The sequence below is a fragment of the Octopus sinensis genome, linkage group LG18 (genome assembly GCF_006345805.1).
Source record: "Octopus sinensis linkage group LG18, ASM634580v1, whole genome shotgun sequence".
Lineage (NCBI taxonomy): Eukaryota > Metazoa > Mollusca > Cephalopoda > Octopoda > Octopodidae > Octopus > Octopus sinensis.
The window spans coordinates 36,988,807-37,009,763 of NC_043014.1; the positions used below are offsets into that span (position 1 = coordinate 36,988,807).

Below are 20,957 nucleotides of genomic sequence, written 5' to 3' on the forward strand. Positions count from 1 at the left end.
TATAATTTTTTTTACATTTCACATCTAAACAACATAATTTTATGAATTTTAAAAGCAGCTTCTCCAGATTAAAAGTATTTTTATTTGTCGAAGTCAAATACTAACCGAAAATAATTGTAATGTTTTCAAGTGTTACTCTTCAGATGTAGGTGTATTTACTGAAAAACATGGCATATTGTCGGCACAGTGAAAATGTTTTTAACGACGTTATCGACCATTTGGGATTGGCAGTGTCTCAATTACGAGGTATATATACCTTTAACTATCTATTTTCATTGTGTACTTATATACGTTGCTTGTCTTCATTGCAACTCATACCATATGGACGACGTTTTAGCTTCTGAACGTTTCATATTTTTGTAGCGTATACATTATCATATATTTCCTAATTTCTTGGTCACATTTATTTAAAATGCTGCCAATTTTTTTTTAACATAATTTAGACGAGTTGAATGTTTTCATGTACGAAGATGTATTTGGAAATACTTGTCACTTCATTTCTATTGATTTAATGTTAAGAACTCCCTATTCCTTCCCCTATTTTTTTTTAACCAACTAAATATTTATTTAAATACGATCATGTGTGTACGTGAATTTTTTTAGTCTGACAGGCATCTATTCTAAGTTAGTGAAATATTTTCATTAAATAAATGCTTTTTAATCGGTCGATTATGTTTAAGACGGTTTTCATTACAGATATAGCATTTTCTATGTTAATATTTTGATACGCTCTACATATTAAACAAACACTATCTTGACTATGAAACGAAATTAAAGACATCATCTATGCTAATATTATACTACAGTTCGATTGCTTTGGTAGCGCTTTAACAAATTTTAATACACGACTACATCCTTATTTTGAAATCAAAGAGAAAGGACAATTGTTGCTCGATTGAGCTGTGGATTCTAAAAAAAAAAACCCAAAATCCTACGATCTTAAGTTTTCACAATGTATGTGGAATTTCCACAGATACAACTAGTTAAAATTATATGTTACGATATCAATTTTTGTAAAGCCCAACACCTGGTTAACAATCCGAATGAACAGGTTATTCCTTTTGACCAAAGAAAGAATTACTACATTATTATTATCATTATTATTGTTTCGTTAATTTGAGATTCAAGACAGAAAGTTGGGGTAGCATCAAGCTTTTTCTGTGACTTTTAACGTTTAAATAATTGGTTCTCAATTTGGGTGCGTATGACCCCTCAGGATCCATATAAAATTGGTGGGGGGGGGGTCCTCGAAACAAAATAGTAAATTGGGGATTCACAATAGTATTTTATGAGCCCTTGAAAAAAAAATTCCCATGAGCTGTATATATAGATAGCTGGCAGACACGTTAGCGCGCCGGGCGAAATGCCTAGCGGTATTTCGTCTGCCCTTACGTTCCGAGGTCGACTTTGCTTTTCATCCTTTCGGGGTCGATAAATAAAGTACCAGTTTCGCACTGGGGTCGATGTGATCGACTTAATCCCCTTGTCTGTCCTTGTTTGTCCCCTCTATGTTTAGCCCCTTGTGGGCAATAAAGAAATATATATAGATATGTATTGCAGGAAACAGCTAGGTCTCTTTTCTAACGTTTAACATAGTTCAACCCATACAAGTTAATGTGTGAAAACAACAAAATAGGAATTTTGAAAAAAGTTTTTTATAAAACTAGTTTTTAAACATCGAATGGCTCTGGGAGTCCACTATAATAAAATACTAATCAAGGGAGTCTATACACAAAAAATGGTTGAAAACCTCTGGTTTAGATTCCAGTTTAAAGTCTGGTCGATAAGTTTTCACTTTCTCTACATATACACTTGTTGCGTTAATATGAAAATTGCTTCACAAGTGGCCAGAAACCAGAGACTGTAATAGACATTCAATTTAGTGTTTATTTGAATTAATCAATGTCTAATTCTTTATAATTATTAATTGGGGCTCTTTTATAGAATCCCCGAGCAAATCTACTTTCAAGATGGATGCTGATTTAAGTAAACTATTTTGCCATGCAAAATGATAATTGAAGGAGTACTGATACTTTCATTATTGAATATAAATTATAAACAGTTGCTTATCTTTATAGATAAATTATGTCCCTTACATCTTCCTATATCACAAGCTGCTTGCGATAGATAAATTGCTTAATGGATCTGGCAGGAACGTTAGCACGCCGGGCGAAATGCTTTGTGGTGTTTCGTCCGCAGCTGCGTTCTGAGTTCAAATTCCGCCGAGGTCGACTTTGCCTTTCATCCTTTCGGGGTCGATGTAATCAACTTAATCCCTTTGTTTGTCCCCTCTATGTTTAGCCCCTTGTGGGCAATAAAGAAACAGATCAGAAGAGAAATGTGTCCGCATGGATGATGGGGCACTTGCTTTTAATGTTGGTGAAAAGAAAGAGGCTTGGAGAAGCCATTATGAAAGACTGCTGAATGTGGAGAATGAATGGGAGGAGGAGAGCCTGCCAAATGTTGACCCAGTAGAGGGACCAGCTATCCAAATAGACAGCTCCCTTGTAGTTAAGGCAATTAAGGGTATGAAACCAGGTAAAGCCCCCGGCCCATCAGGTATCACTGCTGAGATGCTTAAAACAGCTGGTTATGTGGGCTATGGCCTAGTCACCCGCATTGTAAACCAGGTAGTTCATAATGGAGTCATACCCAATGACTGGCGTAGCAGCACCATAGTCAACTGCTACAAGGGTAAGGGTGATGCTCTAGATAGAAATAACTACAGGGGTATTAAACTGTTGGATCAGGTGATGAAGGTCATAGAGAGGGTCATAACCCATCTCATTAGGGAGAGAATTTGCTTAGATGAGATGCAGTTCGGTTTTGTGCCGGGTAGAAGCACCACTGATGCCATATTCCTGGTCTGAGAACTGCAGGAGAAGTACCTAGCTAAAGATAAACCCCTCTACATAGCTTTTGTGGACTTGGAGAAAGCCTTTGACAGGGTTCCCCGATCCCTTATCTGGTGGTCAATGCGGAAACTGGAGATTGACGAATGGCTAATAAGGGCTGTACAGGTTCTATACAGAGAGGCTGTCAGCAAGGTTAGGATTGGCAATGAATATAGTGAAGAATTCCAGGTAGAAGTAGGTGTACACCAAGGCTCAGCCCTCAGTCCCCTTTTATTCATCATAGTCCTCCAGGCAATAACAGAGGAATTCAAAACAGGCTGCCCCTGGGAGCTCCTCTATGCTGATGACCTGGCTCTCATAGCAGAATCACTACCGGAACTAGAAAAGAAATTTCGGGTGTGGAAACAAGGGTTAGAATCAAAGGGCCTTAGAGTAAATGTAGCGAAGACCAAAGTTATAGTAAGCAGAAAGGCGAACTCAGCACACACCCCATCGGGCAGGTGGCCCTGCTCGATCTGTAGGAAAGGTGTAGGTAGAAACTCCATAAGATGCACCCACTGTAAGCTATGGACGCATAAGAGGTGCTGCAACATCAACGGGAAAGTAACTGATAAGATAGCTTTCATGTGTGGCAGATGCACAGGGACAATAGACACCACAGATACTCAGAAAACAGATTCCATCACACTCCAGGGGGAGAAACTAGAAGTAGTTGATAGTTTCCACTACCTAGGTGACCAAGATAGTAGTGGAGGTGGATGCTCAGAGAGTGTCACCACTAGAATACAAATAGCCTGGGCAAAGTTTAGAAAGCTCCTACCCCTACTGGCAACAAAGGGTCTCTCACTCAGAGTGAAAGGTAGATTGTATGATGCATGTGTGCGAACTGCCATGCTTCACGGCAGTGAAACATGGGCCGTGACTGCAGAGGACATGTGTAGACTGAAAGAAATGAAGCTAGCATGATCCACTGGATGTGTAATGTCAGTGTGAATGCACGACAGAGTGTAAGCACCCTGAGAGAAATGCTGGACATAAGAAGCATCAGATGTGGTGTGCAAGAGCGACGCTTGCGATGGTATGGTCATGTACTGCGGATGGATGAGGAGAGATGTGTGAAGAAGTGCCGCTCCCAAACAGTTGAAGGAATCAGGGGGAGAGGTAGACCCAGGAAGACATGGGATGAGGTAGTCAAGCATGGCCTCAGAGCGTTGGGCCTCACTGCGGCAATGGCAAAGGACCGAGATCTCTGGAGATATGCTGTGACTACAAAGACCCGAGATGCTTCCGGCTCCAGTTCCGCATAGCCCCTTCCCATTCAAAGTACCTTGGATCCCGGAACGTCTCGCTGTACTTGAGGAGACCTGTTGAGTCAAGTGCATGTACACGAACATCGAAACAAATATCAATGGAAATAGTAGTTGTGTCGGTGGCACATAAAAAGCACCATCCAAAAGAGACCGATAGAATAAATACTGAGCTTACAAAAGAATAAGTCCCGGGGGTCGAGTTGCTTGACTAAAGGCGGTGCTCCAGCATGGCCGCAGTCAAATGACTGAAACAAGTAAAAGAGTAATGGTTAGAATGCCTTCAATCATATTATGCACAATGAAGCTGGATCTGTGGCTACACAACTTCCAAATGATCCCATGTTGACAAAATTAGTTGTTGTTTAGCCCCCACTTCAGTCCTGATTTAGCAAGCACCTTCATCAAGCACATTCTAGATACTTCTTCCTCGCCACTACAACTACTTTTATCCTCCCCCTTTCTCTCTCTCTCTCTCTCTACTTTTATCAAATCAGCCAACCATTTATAGGCTCCATTATTCACTCCTGACAATAAATTGTGCTGAATGCAGATTAACAAACATACAGTGCTGATGTACCTATGCCAGGCTTAGTTGCAATCTATGTGTATGTATGTATGTATGTATATCTAATCTTGCAAACTACAACAGATTTGCTGGAATTACAATAATAAAGTAGGTCAATTAGTATTCTCTTTTACTCTTTTACTTGTTTCAGTCATTTGACTGCGGCCATGCTGGAGCACCACCTTCAATCGAGCAACTCGACCCCGGGACTTATTCTTTTGTAAGCCCAGTACTTATTCTATCGGTCTCTTTTGCCGAACCGCTAAGTGACGGGGACATAAACACACCAGCATCGGTTGTCAAGCGATGCTAGGGGGACACACACATATACATATATACGACGGGCTTCTTTCAGTTTCCATCTACCAAATCCACTCACAAGGCTTTGGTTGGCCCGAGGCTATAGTAGAAGACATTTGCCTAAGGTGCCACGCAGTGGGACTGAACCCGGAACCATGTGGTTGGTAAGCAAGCTACTTACCACACAGCCACTATAGTATGTCTATAGTATTTACATTTTCAGAATTTTATGCTTTATTTATTTTTAGATGGCGAATCAGATCATGCTGAGAACACCTATTATACTAAAGATGAATACTGGAATCAAATAAGTATGCTATTTTGTATTGTTGTTTTTAAGACTGACATTGTCTTATTTTGTGAGTATTGGTTGTTGTGGTTTTCTACTGTTGAAGGCATTGCATAGTGATTGACCTATTGGAGATTCTGGCTCTTTCAGTAAAATGTGTAACAAGATGGGAGTTCAGGAACACTGGAGGGGTGTCCAATCTGATCCTGTCACATACAATTTAAGTTGAATAAACGGAGACAAAGTCGGGTGGTCTTCGACAACATTAAGTGGTGGTTTATTCTCGGTTACAGGTAAGAACTAGTGCACGTGTATCTCTAGTAGGAAGCCGGCAGCTGAATCTGCAGGACTGGTTGCGATGCTTTCTTGTTGCGAGTTAAGACAATTCATCGGTTCGCTGGGTTGAGGTTCTCTGTGTGTGTATATGTATGTATGTATTTGTGTATGTATGTGTATATATATATATATGAACTTGAGAGTCATAGATAACAAATTGTTTATAAAATGGGATGGTCACAGCTAGAACTTCTCTTGACCATAGGTCAATGGTCAGGACTAAATAACAACATGAGTAAAAATGAATAATTTATTAATTAAACTTTTTTTTTTCCTAAAAAAATTTTTTCTTTTTAAATTCCATTATCAAAAAATATTGTTATAATACTCTCACTATACTTAAAAATTTGCAGTAAATTCTTTGAATCAGAACATTGGTGAAATGAAATCAGTTTAAAGAATACCAGTACAAACCGTTAGTATACTCATTTCTCTAATAATTGGGTGTTTTTTCTCTTTCAGGAAATATTAGCTTATCACTTTCCCATGATGTGACTCTTATCTCTATGGCATTTTCTAAGACACCCTATCCAACACCAGAAGTAAGTCACTTTTTATCTATCTTCTCTTCCTGTTATAACAGCATGACAGTTATATTCCAGTATTTAAAACTAACTTATGTTATCAGTGTGAAAATTGAAAAATTAATTGCTTTTAATTTGGAAGCTTGCAGCTCATTGACATAAACATGGCAATTGCCATCCTTTTTTGTGGACCATATTTTCACATTTGTGCTACCATGTAGAGAAATAACATGTATTAGTCCTTTTGTTGCCAGTGTGAAGATAGACAGATTTATTGCTTTTAATTTGGAAGCATTAATTAAGGCAGCAAGCTGGCAGAGTCGTTAGCACGCCAGATGAAATGCTTAGTGGTATTTCATCTGCCACTTTGTTCGGAGTTCAAATTCCACCGAGGTCAACTTGGCCATTCATCTTTTCGGGGTCGATAAATTAAGTACCAGTTATGCACTGGGATCGATAAATTGACTTAATCCATTTGTTTGTCCTCTCTGTGTTTAGCCCCTTGTGGGTAGTAAAGAAATAGGTATTTCATCTGCTGCTTTGTTCTGAGTTTAAATTCCACCGAGGGCGACTTTGCCTTTCATCCTTTCGAGGTTGATTAAATAAGTGCCAGTTATGCACTGGGGTCGATGTAATCGACTTAATCCCTTTGTCTGTCCTTGTTTGTTCACTCTGTTTAGCCTCTTATGGGTAATAAAGAAATAAATTTGGAAGCATGCAGTTCATTGACATAAACATGGCAATTGCCATCCTTTATAGTATGTTCAACTTTAGTGAACCATATCATCACATTTGTGTTAGGAGTACTCCATCGGTTACGACGATGAGGGTCCCAGCTGATGCAATCAACGGAACAGCTTGCTCGGAAGCCAGTCGAGGCGACACTGGCTTCGGCCACGATCCGGATGGTGCTTTTTACGTGCCACCGACACGGAAGCCAGTCGAGGCGGCGCTGGCATCGGCCACGATTCGGATAGTGCTTTTTACGTATCTCCATTCCAGGGGTCCTGGCATCTGCCGGGTGCCAGTCATAGGATTCGTTCAATTTCAATTCCGATTTCGATTTCACTTGCCCCAACAGATCTCCCAGATTTAACTATCTATTTCAATGAATTCAGGCAAATTTTTTAAAAGCTGACGGAATTTTATGTCTATCACTTAATTATGATACCAAAATAAATAGATTTATACATCTTATATCAGAACTTTATTGAAAATTTTGTCTGTATCCCTGCAAATTTCAAATCTATCCTAAGTTTTGCAAAACACATTTTGAAGCATTCCCAGAGTTATCTCCTGCACCACTAACTGAATGCATTCATTTAAAGTCCAACTATTGCTCCATTCTGGTGATGAAGGTAGAGAAGATGATGCCGCCAAATTGAAAAAAAAAGGCTGTCATAGACAGATAAGCAGGATTCAACAGGAAGGCAAATAAAATTATCAAAAAAAAGTTATAAAGTTATAGGTGCAGGAGTGGCTGTGTGGTAAGTAGCTTGCTAACCAACCACATGGTTCCAGGTTCAGTCCCACTGCGTGGCACCTTGGGCAAGTGTCTTCTGCTATAGCCTCGGGCCGACCAAAGCCTTGTGAGTGGATTTGGTAGACGGAAACTGAAAGAAGCCCGTCGTATATATGTATATATATATATGCGTGTTTGTGTGTCTCTGATTGTCTCCCTAGCATTGCTTGACAACCGATGCTGGTGTGTTTATGTCCCCGTTTCTTAGCGGTTCGGCAAAAGAGACCGATAGAATAGGTACTGGGCTTACAAAAGAATAAGTCCCGGGGTCGAGTTGCTCGATTTAAGGCGGTGCTCCAGCATGGCCGCAGTCAAATGACTGAAACAAGTAAAAGAGTAAAGAGTAAACATTTATACACTTTTAACACACATTAAACATGATAAACATAAATAAAAGTGAGTTCTTGAAAAAATTGTTCAATTTCAGTGAAATAGATAGTTAATTCCGGGACACCCTACATACATGCATGCGTGCATACATACATGTCATCATCATCATCATTTAACATGTTTTCCATGCTGGAATGAGTTAGTTTGACTGGAGATGGTAGGCTGGAGAGCTGCACTAGGCTCCAGTCCATTTCGGCTTGGTTTCTATGGCTGGATGCCTTTCCTAATGCCAACCACTCTACAGTGTGTACTCGGTGTCTTTTTACATGTCTCCAGCACAGGTGCATTTTACGTGTCACCTGCACAGGTGTCTTTCACGCATCACTTACACTGGTCACAACCGTGACTTCACTTAGTTTGACATGTCTTCTGAAGTACTTGCTATCGCCTCTGTGAGACTCAACATCCAAAGATCACATTTCACCACCACATGTGTATGTATGTATATATACATACATACATACATACATATATATATATATATATATATATATATATATATGTGGTATGTGAGTGTGTCCAGTTTAATATATGTTTCTTTATTACCCACAAGGGGACAAACAAGGACAGACAAACGGAGTAAGTCGATTACATCGACCCCAGTGTGTAACTGGTACTTAATTTATCGACCCCGAAAGGATGAAAGGCAAAGTCAACCTTGGTGGAATTTGAATTCAGAACGTAATGGCTGACAAAATGCGGCTACGCATTTTGCCCGGTATGCTAGCATGGGTTGGACGATTTTGACTGATTGCTGGCGAACCAGATGGCTGCACCAGGCTCCAATCTTGATCTGGCAGATTTTCAACAGCTGGATGCCCTTCCTAATGCCAACCACTCCGAGAGTGTAGTGGGTGCTTTTTACTTGCCACTGGCACGGGGCCAGTCAGGCGGTACTGGCAACAACCTTACTTGAATCTTTTTACACATGCCACCATATCTGTTGTAGCAATCATCTTGCTGTCTACCAATTTATTTATTTAAATATTTATCTATTTTCTCATTAAATTTTCTTTAAATTATTATATAATACCACTTAGTGTCCAATTTCTTTTCCTTTCCACTCATTGAATAACAGTTTAAATATATTATCCTTATTGTTATATATAGAATCAACTTCAACTTTTACTATTTCTTTTAGGCTGTAACAAAAATGTTAAGTAAATTAGAGATGACAGCACTAACGCTTGTATCCAGTTTCTATATGCTCCCAAAAACACAAGGTATTAATACTATTTTTCTATTTGAAGTCGTATTGTTTTACTTTTTATAAAAATGTAATAGATTTCCTGAGACAAAACCTGTCACATTACTAAGAATGTTTATCATAGATCCAAAGTAATTGTTAGAAAAACATCTATAATTTATGTAATATTGTATGTATATATATATATATATATATGCATTTCATTATCTGATAATTTATTGCATTTGGGTACCTTCATCATATAGTTATGTTTATAGCAATAATAAATACTTACACATACAGTTACTTATAAACATCATAAAGCTATGAATTTCTCAAACAAGTCAACAGCTTTTAATTATGTACTTTTATCTTCTGAATTCAAATCTACTAAGGTCTTTTTTTTTAAAACAATTACCAGTCAACTATGAAGGTCAAACTAGTACACTCTGTCCTGAAATGTGTAGATTTGTGTTTGTTAGAATTTATTACTATAACTTGACTCAAGATTTTTTTAAAAATCTGTTAATGAGGATAACTTGGGATTTGTAATGCTGGCGTGAAGATGTATTTTCCATATGTTGATGACTCCCAGACACTCTATTGAAGAATTCTGTTGTTAATGTGACCTCTTAGCAGATGCAAATATCTTTTGAGTTTGAGATACCTTTTGAGACCTTCAGCCTCCTTTAACCAATTTTCCCTAATGTATTATGTGATCACTCTACCTGCTATCTTCCTGAAATCACGTCTTATCCTCTTTGGATAATGTAGTCCTAGAAAAAGTATGCTTGAAAAGAAAAGTTTGGTTGATCACAACTGGAATGCCTTTGAGCATAGATCTACTCAGACTTCTGTAACTGTAGGCTGATGCTAAACTCTTAATCTAAAATGACCAAACACTTTTCTTACAGGAAATGTTTCCTTTAAGAAAATGCTGTATTTGGCTTATGTGAAATTTTGGTCATTCATGAACCATATTTTGATTGAGTCCTATTCCTGTAACAAAGTTAACTTGTGAAAAAAGAATGGTTAATCATATGATACAGTAGTAATATTTTGAGAACTGGAACTTACTTTTGTAGTTAGTAATTTTGTTGCTCCAGAGATTGGAAAGTAACATTTTTAAAGGTTGGATCTATCTGAACTTGATACTGAAAGGAAATGTGGCTTTTCAGTTATCCTCAGCACACAATTACAAAATAAACAGTGAATCAGAAATTGCCATATTTCGTGGCATAAAAGATTGCATGTCTGTATTAGATGCTCCCCAATTTCAGAAGTGCATATTGAAGAAAAAAAGTGTTTTAGTGCATCAAAGCTGAAGGGAAGCCCAACTTCTTGTATAGGATCCGGGTCTCTTTGTTTTTTGTTTTTTTTATGGATGTTTTGGGGGGAAATGTCTTATATCCCATCAAATACAATTATCTACAAACCATTTCTTTAAAGTCTTCTTCATAAAGATTTGAAATAATTAGTTACTCAATATCAATATCAATGAAACTTTTTTTTTCTTTCCAAAAACATTTTATTGTTTTTATTTTCATTTTCCAAAATAAAGGTTTGTTGCTGAGGGATTCTTTTAAAAAGTCCACAATTGAGCTAATCGAAAAGGTTAACACATTTATCAAATCCATCCAGACAGGTAGTGCCAGGTAAGTAAACAAGTCAACAGTAGCTGCATTAAATATTACATATTTTAGGAACATCATCATCAGCTTCCTTTATGCTAACATGGGTCAGACAAAACTTATTGGAGCAGTTTTCCTACAAAGGCCCTTTCTTTCACAGTCCCTCACTTTTCTCCAAGTAAGGCACTATTTCTTCTGATCTTCTTAATTACAAACCACTCAACAACTATATGTGCTTTTGCAGCAGATATAGCCACAGGCATGGCTGTGTGGCTAAGCTTGCTTCCCAACCATGTGGTCTTAGGTTCAGTCCCACTGTGCAGCACCTTGAGCAATTGTCTTCTACTATAGCCCCAGGATGACCAAAGTTTTGTGAGTGAATTTGGTAGGCGGAAACTAAAAGAATCCCATTGTGTGTCTGTGCATGTATGTGTGTGTGTGTGCGTGCATGCATATGTATATGCACATATGTGCATGTTTGTGTATGTATCATTGCCTGCACATTAACTACATGACTATAAACATGCATCATACAAGCGATGTTCATCTCCAGTCTTACATGGAAAACTTATCTGCCATAGAAAATCTGCCTCTTTCATCTGCCCATGTTGTTAGATTGTGAGTTCAGAAGCTGGAGGTCTTTGATTGCTTCTGTATTCATCTTCTTCTCCAACTGCGTAACTCAGACTGCATTTTGAACTGACAACTTTATGCTCACTGCGGTCTCTCACCTCTTGAGGGAACTCTTCTGATGAGGAGACTATGGTGGTTTGGTCATGCGTTGCAGCATCCCCATGACAAGCTTGTCCAGAAGGTAATAGCACTAGATCCTCCCTCCAGGTTAGTGTAAGTAGAGAGGTGACCAGCTGAAGACATGGCTCATGGCAGTTAAAGCAGATATGGAGATCGTTTCTGGCCCTCAAGTTTTTGGTGTTCGTCATTGATACTGGGAATGGCTTCAACATGCTGCAGAATCAGCTGCCAGCAGACATGTATAGACCATTTTGACCCATGATACAGTGAACTTGATAGGAGCTGGCTTAACCCCTCTTGGGTGAATGCCGTTACAAGGCAAGAACTGCCTGTGCAAGCATGGAAAAATGAGCATTAGATGCCAGCCTCGTCTGGCCCCCGTGCCGGTAGCATGTAAAAAGCACCATCTGATCGTGGTTGTTTGCCAGCCTCGTCTGGCACCTGTGCAGGTGGCACGTAAAAGGCACCCACTACACTCACGGAGTGGTTGGCGTTAGGAAGGGCATCCAGCTGTAGAAACACTGCCAGATCAGACTGGGCCTGGCGCAGCCTTCTGGCTTCCCAGACCCCAGTTGAACTGTCCAACCCATGCTAGCATGGAAAACGGACGTCAAGCAATGATGATGATGATGATGTAAACCCAAACATCATTTTATGTTGTGACATAATTTTTAATTGTTATTTTTTTTTTTCTATTTGTGAAGCTTTCTCTGAATAGAACATATTCCAAGCTTTTTTGTGTGTTCAGAAACTTATATTCTTGTCTACTGTAAAAGGAAATAAAAGGTTTCCATTTTCTTTCTCCCCAGTTCCCCAGAGATGCTGTACAAAACAGGAATAGTGTGGGAGCATTCTGACTTTTTCAGTTCTCAGCCAAAAGGTAAATATCTAATAAGGCTTGGATTGCAGCAGTTGACTCTACATAACAAGTCACAGTGGTTGATAAAAGGAACCAGTTTGGTACCTTTTTTATCAATTGTTAACCCTCTCCATTTATCTTTTTTTTTTTTTGTAATTTATAAATATATTTATATATTAATATATACTACTAGCAGTATAGCCCGGTGATGCTCAGGTTTGTTTTTTTGTTGCGCCTAAAACGGAACACTTTGCTGTCGTGTTAACAAAGTTTTGACATAGTTTCAATCTTTTTTGAAAAGTAAAAAGTTTGCATTATGTAGCTTGTTATTCTCTTTAAGTGAACATTTTTCTGGTTGAAATACAGTGAAAAATGGTGACACAGCAGTCAAAAAATCATAAAAAAGTAGGGATTTTCATAGAAAAAAGCATCTGTTTGATGTAAATAATTTTTGGTCTTAACATGGTCGAATTTGAATTTTTTCTTCTACGGAATGAAGAGCAAGCCTTCTTCTATCATACTCTCAATTTTGGTCAACTTGCGCCACAGGGTCTCGGAAGAGATAGTGTTAGTTGAAGGCTACCAAACCTGCTGCACACACACACACACACACACACACATTCAGCTTTATATGTATAGATTATGAATACATAAATGTTTACAAGTATTATTATTAATGTGAAGGCACGTAGCTTAGTGGTTTGGGTATTTGGTTCACAATTATATGATCATGAGTTCAATTCTCAGCTGTACATTATGTCATTGAACAAGACACTTTATTTCACATTACTCTACTCCACTCAGCTGGCAAACTTGAGTGGTGCCAGTATTTCAAATGACTAGCCTTGTCACTTTCTGTGTCACGCTGAGTCTCCCTAAGAACTACATTAAGGGTGTGCATATCTGTGGAGTGCTTAGCCACTTGCACATTAATTTCACAAGCTGGCTGTTCCTTTGTGATCAACTGAAACACCTGTCATTGTAATCAATAGAGTGCCAGTTTTACTTAAAGTGGCGAGCTGGCTGAGTCAGCACACTGGATGCAATGTGACATTTCATCCGTCTTTACATTCTGAGTTCAAATCCCACAGAAGTCAACTTTGCCTTTCATGTCTTTCAGGGTTGATAAAATGGATACCTGGATTGATGTGATCAGCTTACCTCCTTCCCCAAACTTGCTAATAATAATCCAAACAAATGCAAGTTATAAAAATAATACAGGTCAATGGTTTTACCTGGTACTTCAGTATTTCAGGGTTAAGACTCCTTTTTCAGGAAATCATTGGAAAAGAGGTATTCTAAATTAAGTTACTTTATATAAAAATAAGACATTACTCTTATGCCCAACACCAGGTACAAAATCCCAGTAGCATCTAGTAATTCACTTTGATCAGTTATGTACGAAAAGAGAAGTTAAGGAGCTCAATACTGTGTACTTGGTACTCATTAAAATTCTTTTGTTTCCTTACCTCGTAAACTGATCTGTTACAATATTAGGGGACATAACATAATTTCCTATCAACTTCCTTTAAATCAAAACCATTTCGATGGCTGGCATCCGTGCTAGCAGGGTGCAAAGAGCACCATACGAGTGTGATCATTGACAGAGAGGCTATTCGAGTATGATCGTTACCAACATCGCCTTACTGGCACTTATGCCTGTGCTATTAGGGTGCCAAGAACACCATCCGAGTGTGATCGTTGCCAAAGCAGCCAGCTGGCTTCCGTACCCGTGGCACGTAAAAGGGCACCATTTGAGCGTAATCGTTACCAATGTCGCTTCACTGGCACGTGTAAAAGATTCAAGCGAGGTCATTGCCAGTACCGCCTGACTAGCCCCCATGCAAGTGGCACGTAAAAAGCACCCACTACACTCTCGGAGTGGTTGGCGTTAGGAAGGGCATCCAGCTGCAGAAACTCTGCTAGATCAAGACTGGAGCCTGGTGCAGCCATCTGGTTGCTAGCCCTCAGTCAAAACCGTATATATATACACACACACATATATAAATTGTATATATTCTGCCAAAAATGATTTACTTTGAAAATTTCTGTACTCAGAACCAGATTTTTGTTTCCCCCCACAGATAATAAACAAGCCATTGTAGATCTAATGAGAGTATCAATGGGTCTTATTGCTGATGCTTTACAAGAGTTAGAACAGGTAAGATGGCAACTTTCTACCATTGACACATTCTTACATGAAAAGGGGGGGAAAAAATCATAAGAAAGATCTAAGTTTGTTTTTTATTTTTAATGCAGACTATCTGATGGTTGTTGTAGCATTATTCATCAGTTGATTGCTCATGTGTGTATTTATATCTGTGTGTTAAAAGAAATGTTATCTTTTACATTAAATATACTCATTTTAGCCACATTAGGCCCAAATATTCTACTTGTTTCGTGATCAAACTGGGTGGATTAGGCCTTTCACGCCTACCCCATAATGTCATTCTAAAGATATGCTATAACGTCATTGAAATCTCAAAGCTACAAGAAGATAATGGGAATTCAAGACTATGTGAATAAATAAGCATTACGTTTGACAGAGTAATCTGAACACTAAAGAGTTAAATTAGCTGGGAAAAAAATAACAAATGATTTTTTTCATTTTTATTCTTTTGCATGTTTCAGCCCTAAGGTTGTGGCGGTGTTGGAGCACTGCTAGGGATTTGTTAATTTTGATCAGTGGCTCTCAACCATTTTTTACCTATGAACGGCCTGCTGTGCTTACCTTGGATCGTAGGGCAACCTGCTGTGCTTGAGGAGACCTATTGTGTCAAGTACATCAACATCAAATAAAAATCTAATGGAAATTGTAGTTGTGATACCTGTGCCGGTAGCACGTAAAACGCACCATCCGAACGTAGCCAATGCCAGCGCCGCCTTGACTGGCTTCGATGCCGGTGGCACATAAAAAAGCACCAACCGATCGTGGCCGTTGCCAGCCTCCCCTGACACCTATGCCGGCGGCACATAAAAGCACCCACTACACTCTCAGAGTGGTTGGTGTTAGGAAGGGCATCCAGCTGTAGAAACACTGCCAGATCAGACTGAAGCCTGGTGCAGCCTCCTGGCTTCCCAGACCCCGGTCGAACCGTCCAACCCATGCCAGCATGGAAAACAGACGTTAAACGATGATGATGAACACCTTTGATTTCTGTTTTACTCTACTGAACCTCCATAGCCATTTACTGTATATTGAAAAACATCCCACTTTATTTTTATAATCAATTATTATTAGGAATTGTGTAAAAAAAAAAATTAAAATATTGTGTATTATAGAAATATAAGAAATTTATTGCACATAAATTTTAACAAGAAAATCTTATATGGAAACCCCCAAGAGTCATGGATTATGGTTGAAAACCACAGAGTTAGGTGTTATGGGTTGAAGGGCATATTAGTAAATCAATTTATAACTATTTCACTAATATCACTTAGGCCTTTTAAAAAGTCATGTCTGTCATACCATCTCATTTCTCCTCTCATCTAAAATGTAAGGTCTTGTAATAAAACATTTAAGATGCATGTATTCTTTGTTCTCTTTCAGGGCGTGACTGAAAACGGTCAGTTTGATGATATTGATGACATCATGGTTGGTGACCATTGCAATGAAGATGAATGGAGTGAAGAGGACAAGACCTTACTGGGACCCAGTCAGGGTCTCATTAAGGTTGCTAATCATGTGCTCAAGGAAGCACTAAAGACCACTATGAAAAATGGTAAATGTGACACAGCCAAGCAGATTAGCCAGTATGATGACCTGGCAGACCATGTTAAGAAGTTGAGTCCAGCAGTTGACCAACTGGGTATAGCTCTTTATCCACCAATGGGACATCGTTTTGTTCGAGCTTATGTGAGTATTATTATTTTTTTAATTCACAATGAGTTTGTGTGCCTGTGTATATATATATATATATATATATATATATGTATTTAAAAGGGGTGCTGAAAAATTCCTGGCTTTAAGGGTATCATGAAAAACCTAGTTGGAATGCCAATCTTCCAAGTTCTTTTAGAAAAGGACTGCTGCAATAAATGTGTGAATCTGAGAGGGATATATGTTGAATAAAATTATAATTAACTGATCCTCCTGTATTTTCTTTTACCCAAAACCAGGAACTTTTCAGCACCCAATCGTGTGTGTTGGTGTATATATATATATATATGCACACAGATTCATCACAAATTATATATATGCAGAGAGAGAGCAACTGATTTGATAGGCAAAAAAACTAGAGGAAATGTGATGTTAATGTGAATTTTCTTTTTTATATTATAACACTAGAATCCCCACCAAATACAAATCTAGTTTGTTTCCTAATTAAAATAGACAACTTCCAAGGTAGTTAAGTAGTTTATACTTAAATTCATGGCCGTGGGCATCATAGCCATCAGACTGAACGTGTACAGCACTTAAAATAATGGAGGTGGTGGTGGTGGTCATCATCTTCTTCATGACGAAGCGAGTGGTAATCGAAAGAGAGACAGAGACAGACAGTGAGGCCGAAAGAGAGAGAGACAGAGCCAGAGAGAGTGGGTGGGTAGAGGTCAAGAACACGAGGGAGAAAAATATTCTTTTGGGATTTGCGTAGCTTAATTTAACGAGACAGCAAATGTTGATAATAGTAAAATAGAATTGAGAAATCTGAGAGTTTTCAGTCAGACAATCTAAGGCAAAATTAGAGAAATAAGTGCCTGTGTGATAAACTTTAATAGATGAATGATTCAATGAATATGTTGCAGTTAAGGAAATGCGTGAACTAAGGTAATATCTTAAGGCCACGACAAGGAAGTCGAAACTACTGAAACTATAATTTACATGATGACATGGTACTGAAATAGACAGGATAATGCAAAGAACTAATAAGGGGTTTATGATCTGCGCAGAAATAGAAGAGTAGATGAACGAGGTTGAAAAGACAAAACTTCTTATCTGAGCATCTTCTGGGATTCGTATGTATATATATATATATATACATACGAATGACCTTCGAAACGTGGAGTAGATGAAACAAAGGCGACTGGAGAAGGGGAATTTTCCTTGTTTTGTATGTCCTGTACTCTATTTTTTTGTTGTTTAAGAAAAATGTCCATTTCCTTGGTTTTGTGTTTACGTTTTCATTTCTCATTGTGTTCGACGTTTTTTTGGTGTCCTGTACCCATATATGCATGTATATATACATGTAGAGGTAGGTACGTACATATATGTATGTATATATGCATATGTTTTATTTATTTATTAATTTTATATATATATATATACTACAGGCTTCTTTCAGTTTCCATCTACCAAATCCACTCACAAGACTGGTTAGCCCAAGGCTATAGGCTATACACTTGCCCAAGGTGCCACACAGCGGGACTGAATCCGGAACCATGTGGTTGGGAAGCAAGCTTCTTACCACACAACCACGCCTATACACATACACACACACACACACACACACACACACACACACACACACACACACACACACACACACACACACACACACAAGGGGGTGTGCAAGATCTGGTTGGTGGCCCAACATTCCAATTTCTTTTACAAAACTTAAAAAACTGAAGGACCACTGTCATAAGTGTGTGAATCTGAGAGTGAAACATGTTGAATAAAATCAAAATTAACTGATCCTCCTATATTTTCTTTTAAACAAAGGCAAGAACTTTTCAGCAACCCCTTGTATATATACTCACGTAAACTCTTTTAACACTCCAGTTGTTATACTGCCCACACAAGTACATCTTCTTACTGGTCCACTGTGCCTTTTAACAAAGAGAAATTGCAGTGTACTACATCACACAAAACGAAGAAAAGAGACATCAAGCTAAGTGTAATCATAATCGTGGTCAGTGTTGGTGATGTGTGAAAAGCACCTATGCTGGTAACACGCAAAAGGCATCCATGCCAGTGACACCTAAAAGGCATCTGTGCTGGTGACATGTTAAGGGTACCCTGTACACTCTTTGGAGTAGTTAGCATTAGGAAGGGCATCCAGCCAGCCATAGAAACCAAGCCAAAACAGATTGGAACCTGGTGCAGTTCTCCAACTAACCAGTGCAGATCAAACTGTCTAACCCCTGGCAGCATGGAAAATGGACACTATATAATAATGATGATGTTAGTAAGCAAATCAATCCTATACAGTATTAAATAATTAATGAGAGAGGCAGTACTCAGAGCACAAGACATGCTGAAACATACACAGGCGCAGGAGTGGCTGTGTGGTAAGTAGCTTGTTTACCAACCACATGGTTCCAGGTTCGGTCCCACTGTGTGGCACCTTGGGCAAGTGTCTTCTACTATAGCCTCGGGCCAACCAAAGCCTTGTGAGTGGATTTGGTAGATGGAAACTGAAAGAAGCCCGTCGTATATATGTATATATATATATATATATATATATATATATATATATATGTGTTTGTCCCCCTAGCATTGCTTGACAACTGATGCTGGTGTGTTTATGTCCCCGTCACTTAGCGGTTCGGCAAAAGAGACCGATAGAATAAGTACTGGGCTTACAAAAGAATAAGTCCCGAGGTCGAGTTGCTCGATTAAAGGCGGTGCTCCAGCATGGCCGCAGTCAAATGACTGAAACAAGTAAAAGTAAAAGATAAGATAATGCACTGATTACAAACAAAATATAAGGCCCACCCTGGCTGAAGATTTTCATATTAAATCAATTTTTTTCTTTCCTTTTATTATCATAGTCTGAACACTTGGCTGAAATTTTGAGGAACTTTTTGAACTGTCTCAGGTGAGTCATTGACTTATTTTTACTTGAAGTGTTTTTTTTCTGTTTCTTTCTTTTCTTTCTTGCTTGCTTGCTTTGTTTTCACTATTGAAAATTTGTAAGGCTTTAGTTTGGCATTTCTATAAAACCATTAATATCATCATCATCATTGTTTTAACGCATGAGTCACAGAATTTGTCGAAGCAGATTTTCTTACAGCTAGATGCCCCTGTTTTTGCTGCCAACCCTTACTTGTGTCCAAGTAATTTCTTTACTTTTTTTTCTTCTTTTTGTAGATCATCACATGTGACTGATGAAGATGATGAGCAGTGGTTGGAATTCTTATTAAAGGCTGTTGAGCATAATACAGAGAAAATTCATGGTCTCACGGACTGACACTAATAGTATTCTTGTATATACACTTCTGAAGAACTGTAAATAAAAGTTTTTTTGTAAAGTGAACAATTGTTTGTTTTTTTCAGTGGCTTCAATTTTGACTTGACTAAAGCACCTATTAAAGCTATTATTGTGAGAAGCAATCTTTGGTCTATGCACCACTGGTCATCCTTTCACTCTTTATCTATCATTCCCTACATCCACCTTTCAACCCAACCCAGTCTTTACATTGTTGCCTACCTCCCCTCTCCCATGCTCACCTAGTTCCTCTGTCCCCTCACTCCTTATCTTGTACCTTAAGGATCCACCTGTACTTGAAGCTCCTACTAATCATTCTCACCCTCTCTTCTGTTACCAACGGGCTGAAACCAGCTCTGGCTCTGAGTACAAATACCTTGTTTTCATTAGTTTTGAATTAAAATCTTCCACCAAACCTTAGTCACAATTTATGTTCCTAACACTAGCTTAATGATAACTATGTTATTCTACTAATTTCTTTGTTATATTTAAAGTAATTGAAAGAAACACAGAACCTCTCAAAATAAATACAGTAATGAAAGGGCCTTATTAATGTAGCTGCTCTACAATAAGAACCAGCTCCCCGCTCACTCCACTTTCATACTTTAACCAACCCTCATCTCCTGGTGTAAAGACAACCCCCATTTCCCTGCCTTGGGTTTGGTTGTCTTGCAAGCAACATGGTGACCTGACTAGACTTGGTAGCACGAAATAAGTGCACAGTACACACTACTGTAAAGTGGTTCGCATTAGGAAGGGCATCCAGCTACAGGAACCATCCCAAAGCAGACAGTGGAGCATGTTAGTTAATTTTTTGGCTCAAAAAGCGAAAAGCAAGGCCATGTAGGGGGACATGGAGTTATGTAGAAGGTGGTGTTCATGTAAAGAGTTCAGGCCACTTGTGGTCAAGGGAGACTTTGAACCGAGCGGTCGTCGGCATCTTCACTATCTCGTCCGGCAGCTTATTCCACGGATCCACAACCCGGACAGAGAAAGCCCCTCTCCTTCGATTGAGATGAAATCGTCGCAGATAGAGCTTTTCGGAGTGACCCCGCAGCTGACGCTCTGGAGCAGGAGTGAAGAACAGCTCTTTCGAGAGGTTACACTTTCCGCTTATGATGTTGTGAGCAAGAATGAGATCACCACATCGTCATCGTTTTTCTAGAGAATAAAGGTCGAGCATCTTCAGCCTTTCTTCATAAGACAAATGCTTGAGACCAAGAACCATGCGGGTAGCCAGCTTCTGGACTCTTTCGAGATGCTGTATGTCTTTGAGGATCCAGTCTAGA

General features: G+C 38.9%; 1 protein-coding gene across 1 annotated transcript; it reads left to right on the top strand.

The window, feature by feature from the left end:
- Positions 1–91: 91 nt before the first annotated feature.
- LOC115221285 (cyclin-D1-binding protein 1 homolog) lies at positions 92–19,716 on the top strand. The gene is made up of 10 exons (XM_029791433.2): positions 92–246; positions 5,279–5,341; positions 6,118–6,197; positions 9,233–9,314; positions 10,839–10,932; positions 12,471–12,541; positions 14,605–14,681; positions 16,071–16,376; positions 19,232–19,278; positions 19,551–19,716. The coding sequence occupies exons 1-10, from the start codon at positions 168–170 to the stop codon at positions 19,648–19,650; spliced, it is 999 nt and encodes a 332-aa protein (XP_029647293.1). The 5' UTR covers positions 92–167; the 3' UTR covers positions 19,651–19,716.
- The last annotated feature ends 1,241 nt before the right edge of the window (positions 19,717–20,957 follow it).

Bases quoted from the DNA above. Each gene is read 5' to 3' on its own strand.
- LOC115221285 (XM_029791433.2), top strand. From the start codon at position 168: ATGGCATATTGTCGGCACAGTGAAAATGTTTTTAACGACGTTATCGAC. The intron at 5,342-6,117 runs GTATGCTATTTT...TTTCTCTTTCAG, and splicing joins TGAATACTGGAATCAAATAA to GAAATATTAGCTTATCACTT. The intron at 10,933-12,470 runs GTAAGTAAACAA...CTTTCTCCCCAG, and splicing joins ATCCAGACAGGTAGTGCCAG to TTCCCCAGAGATGCTGTACA.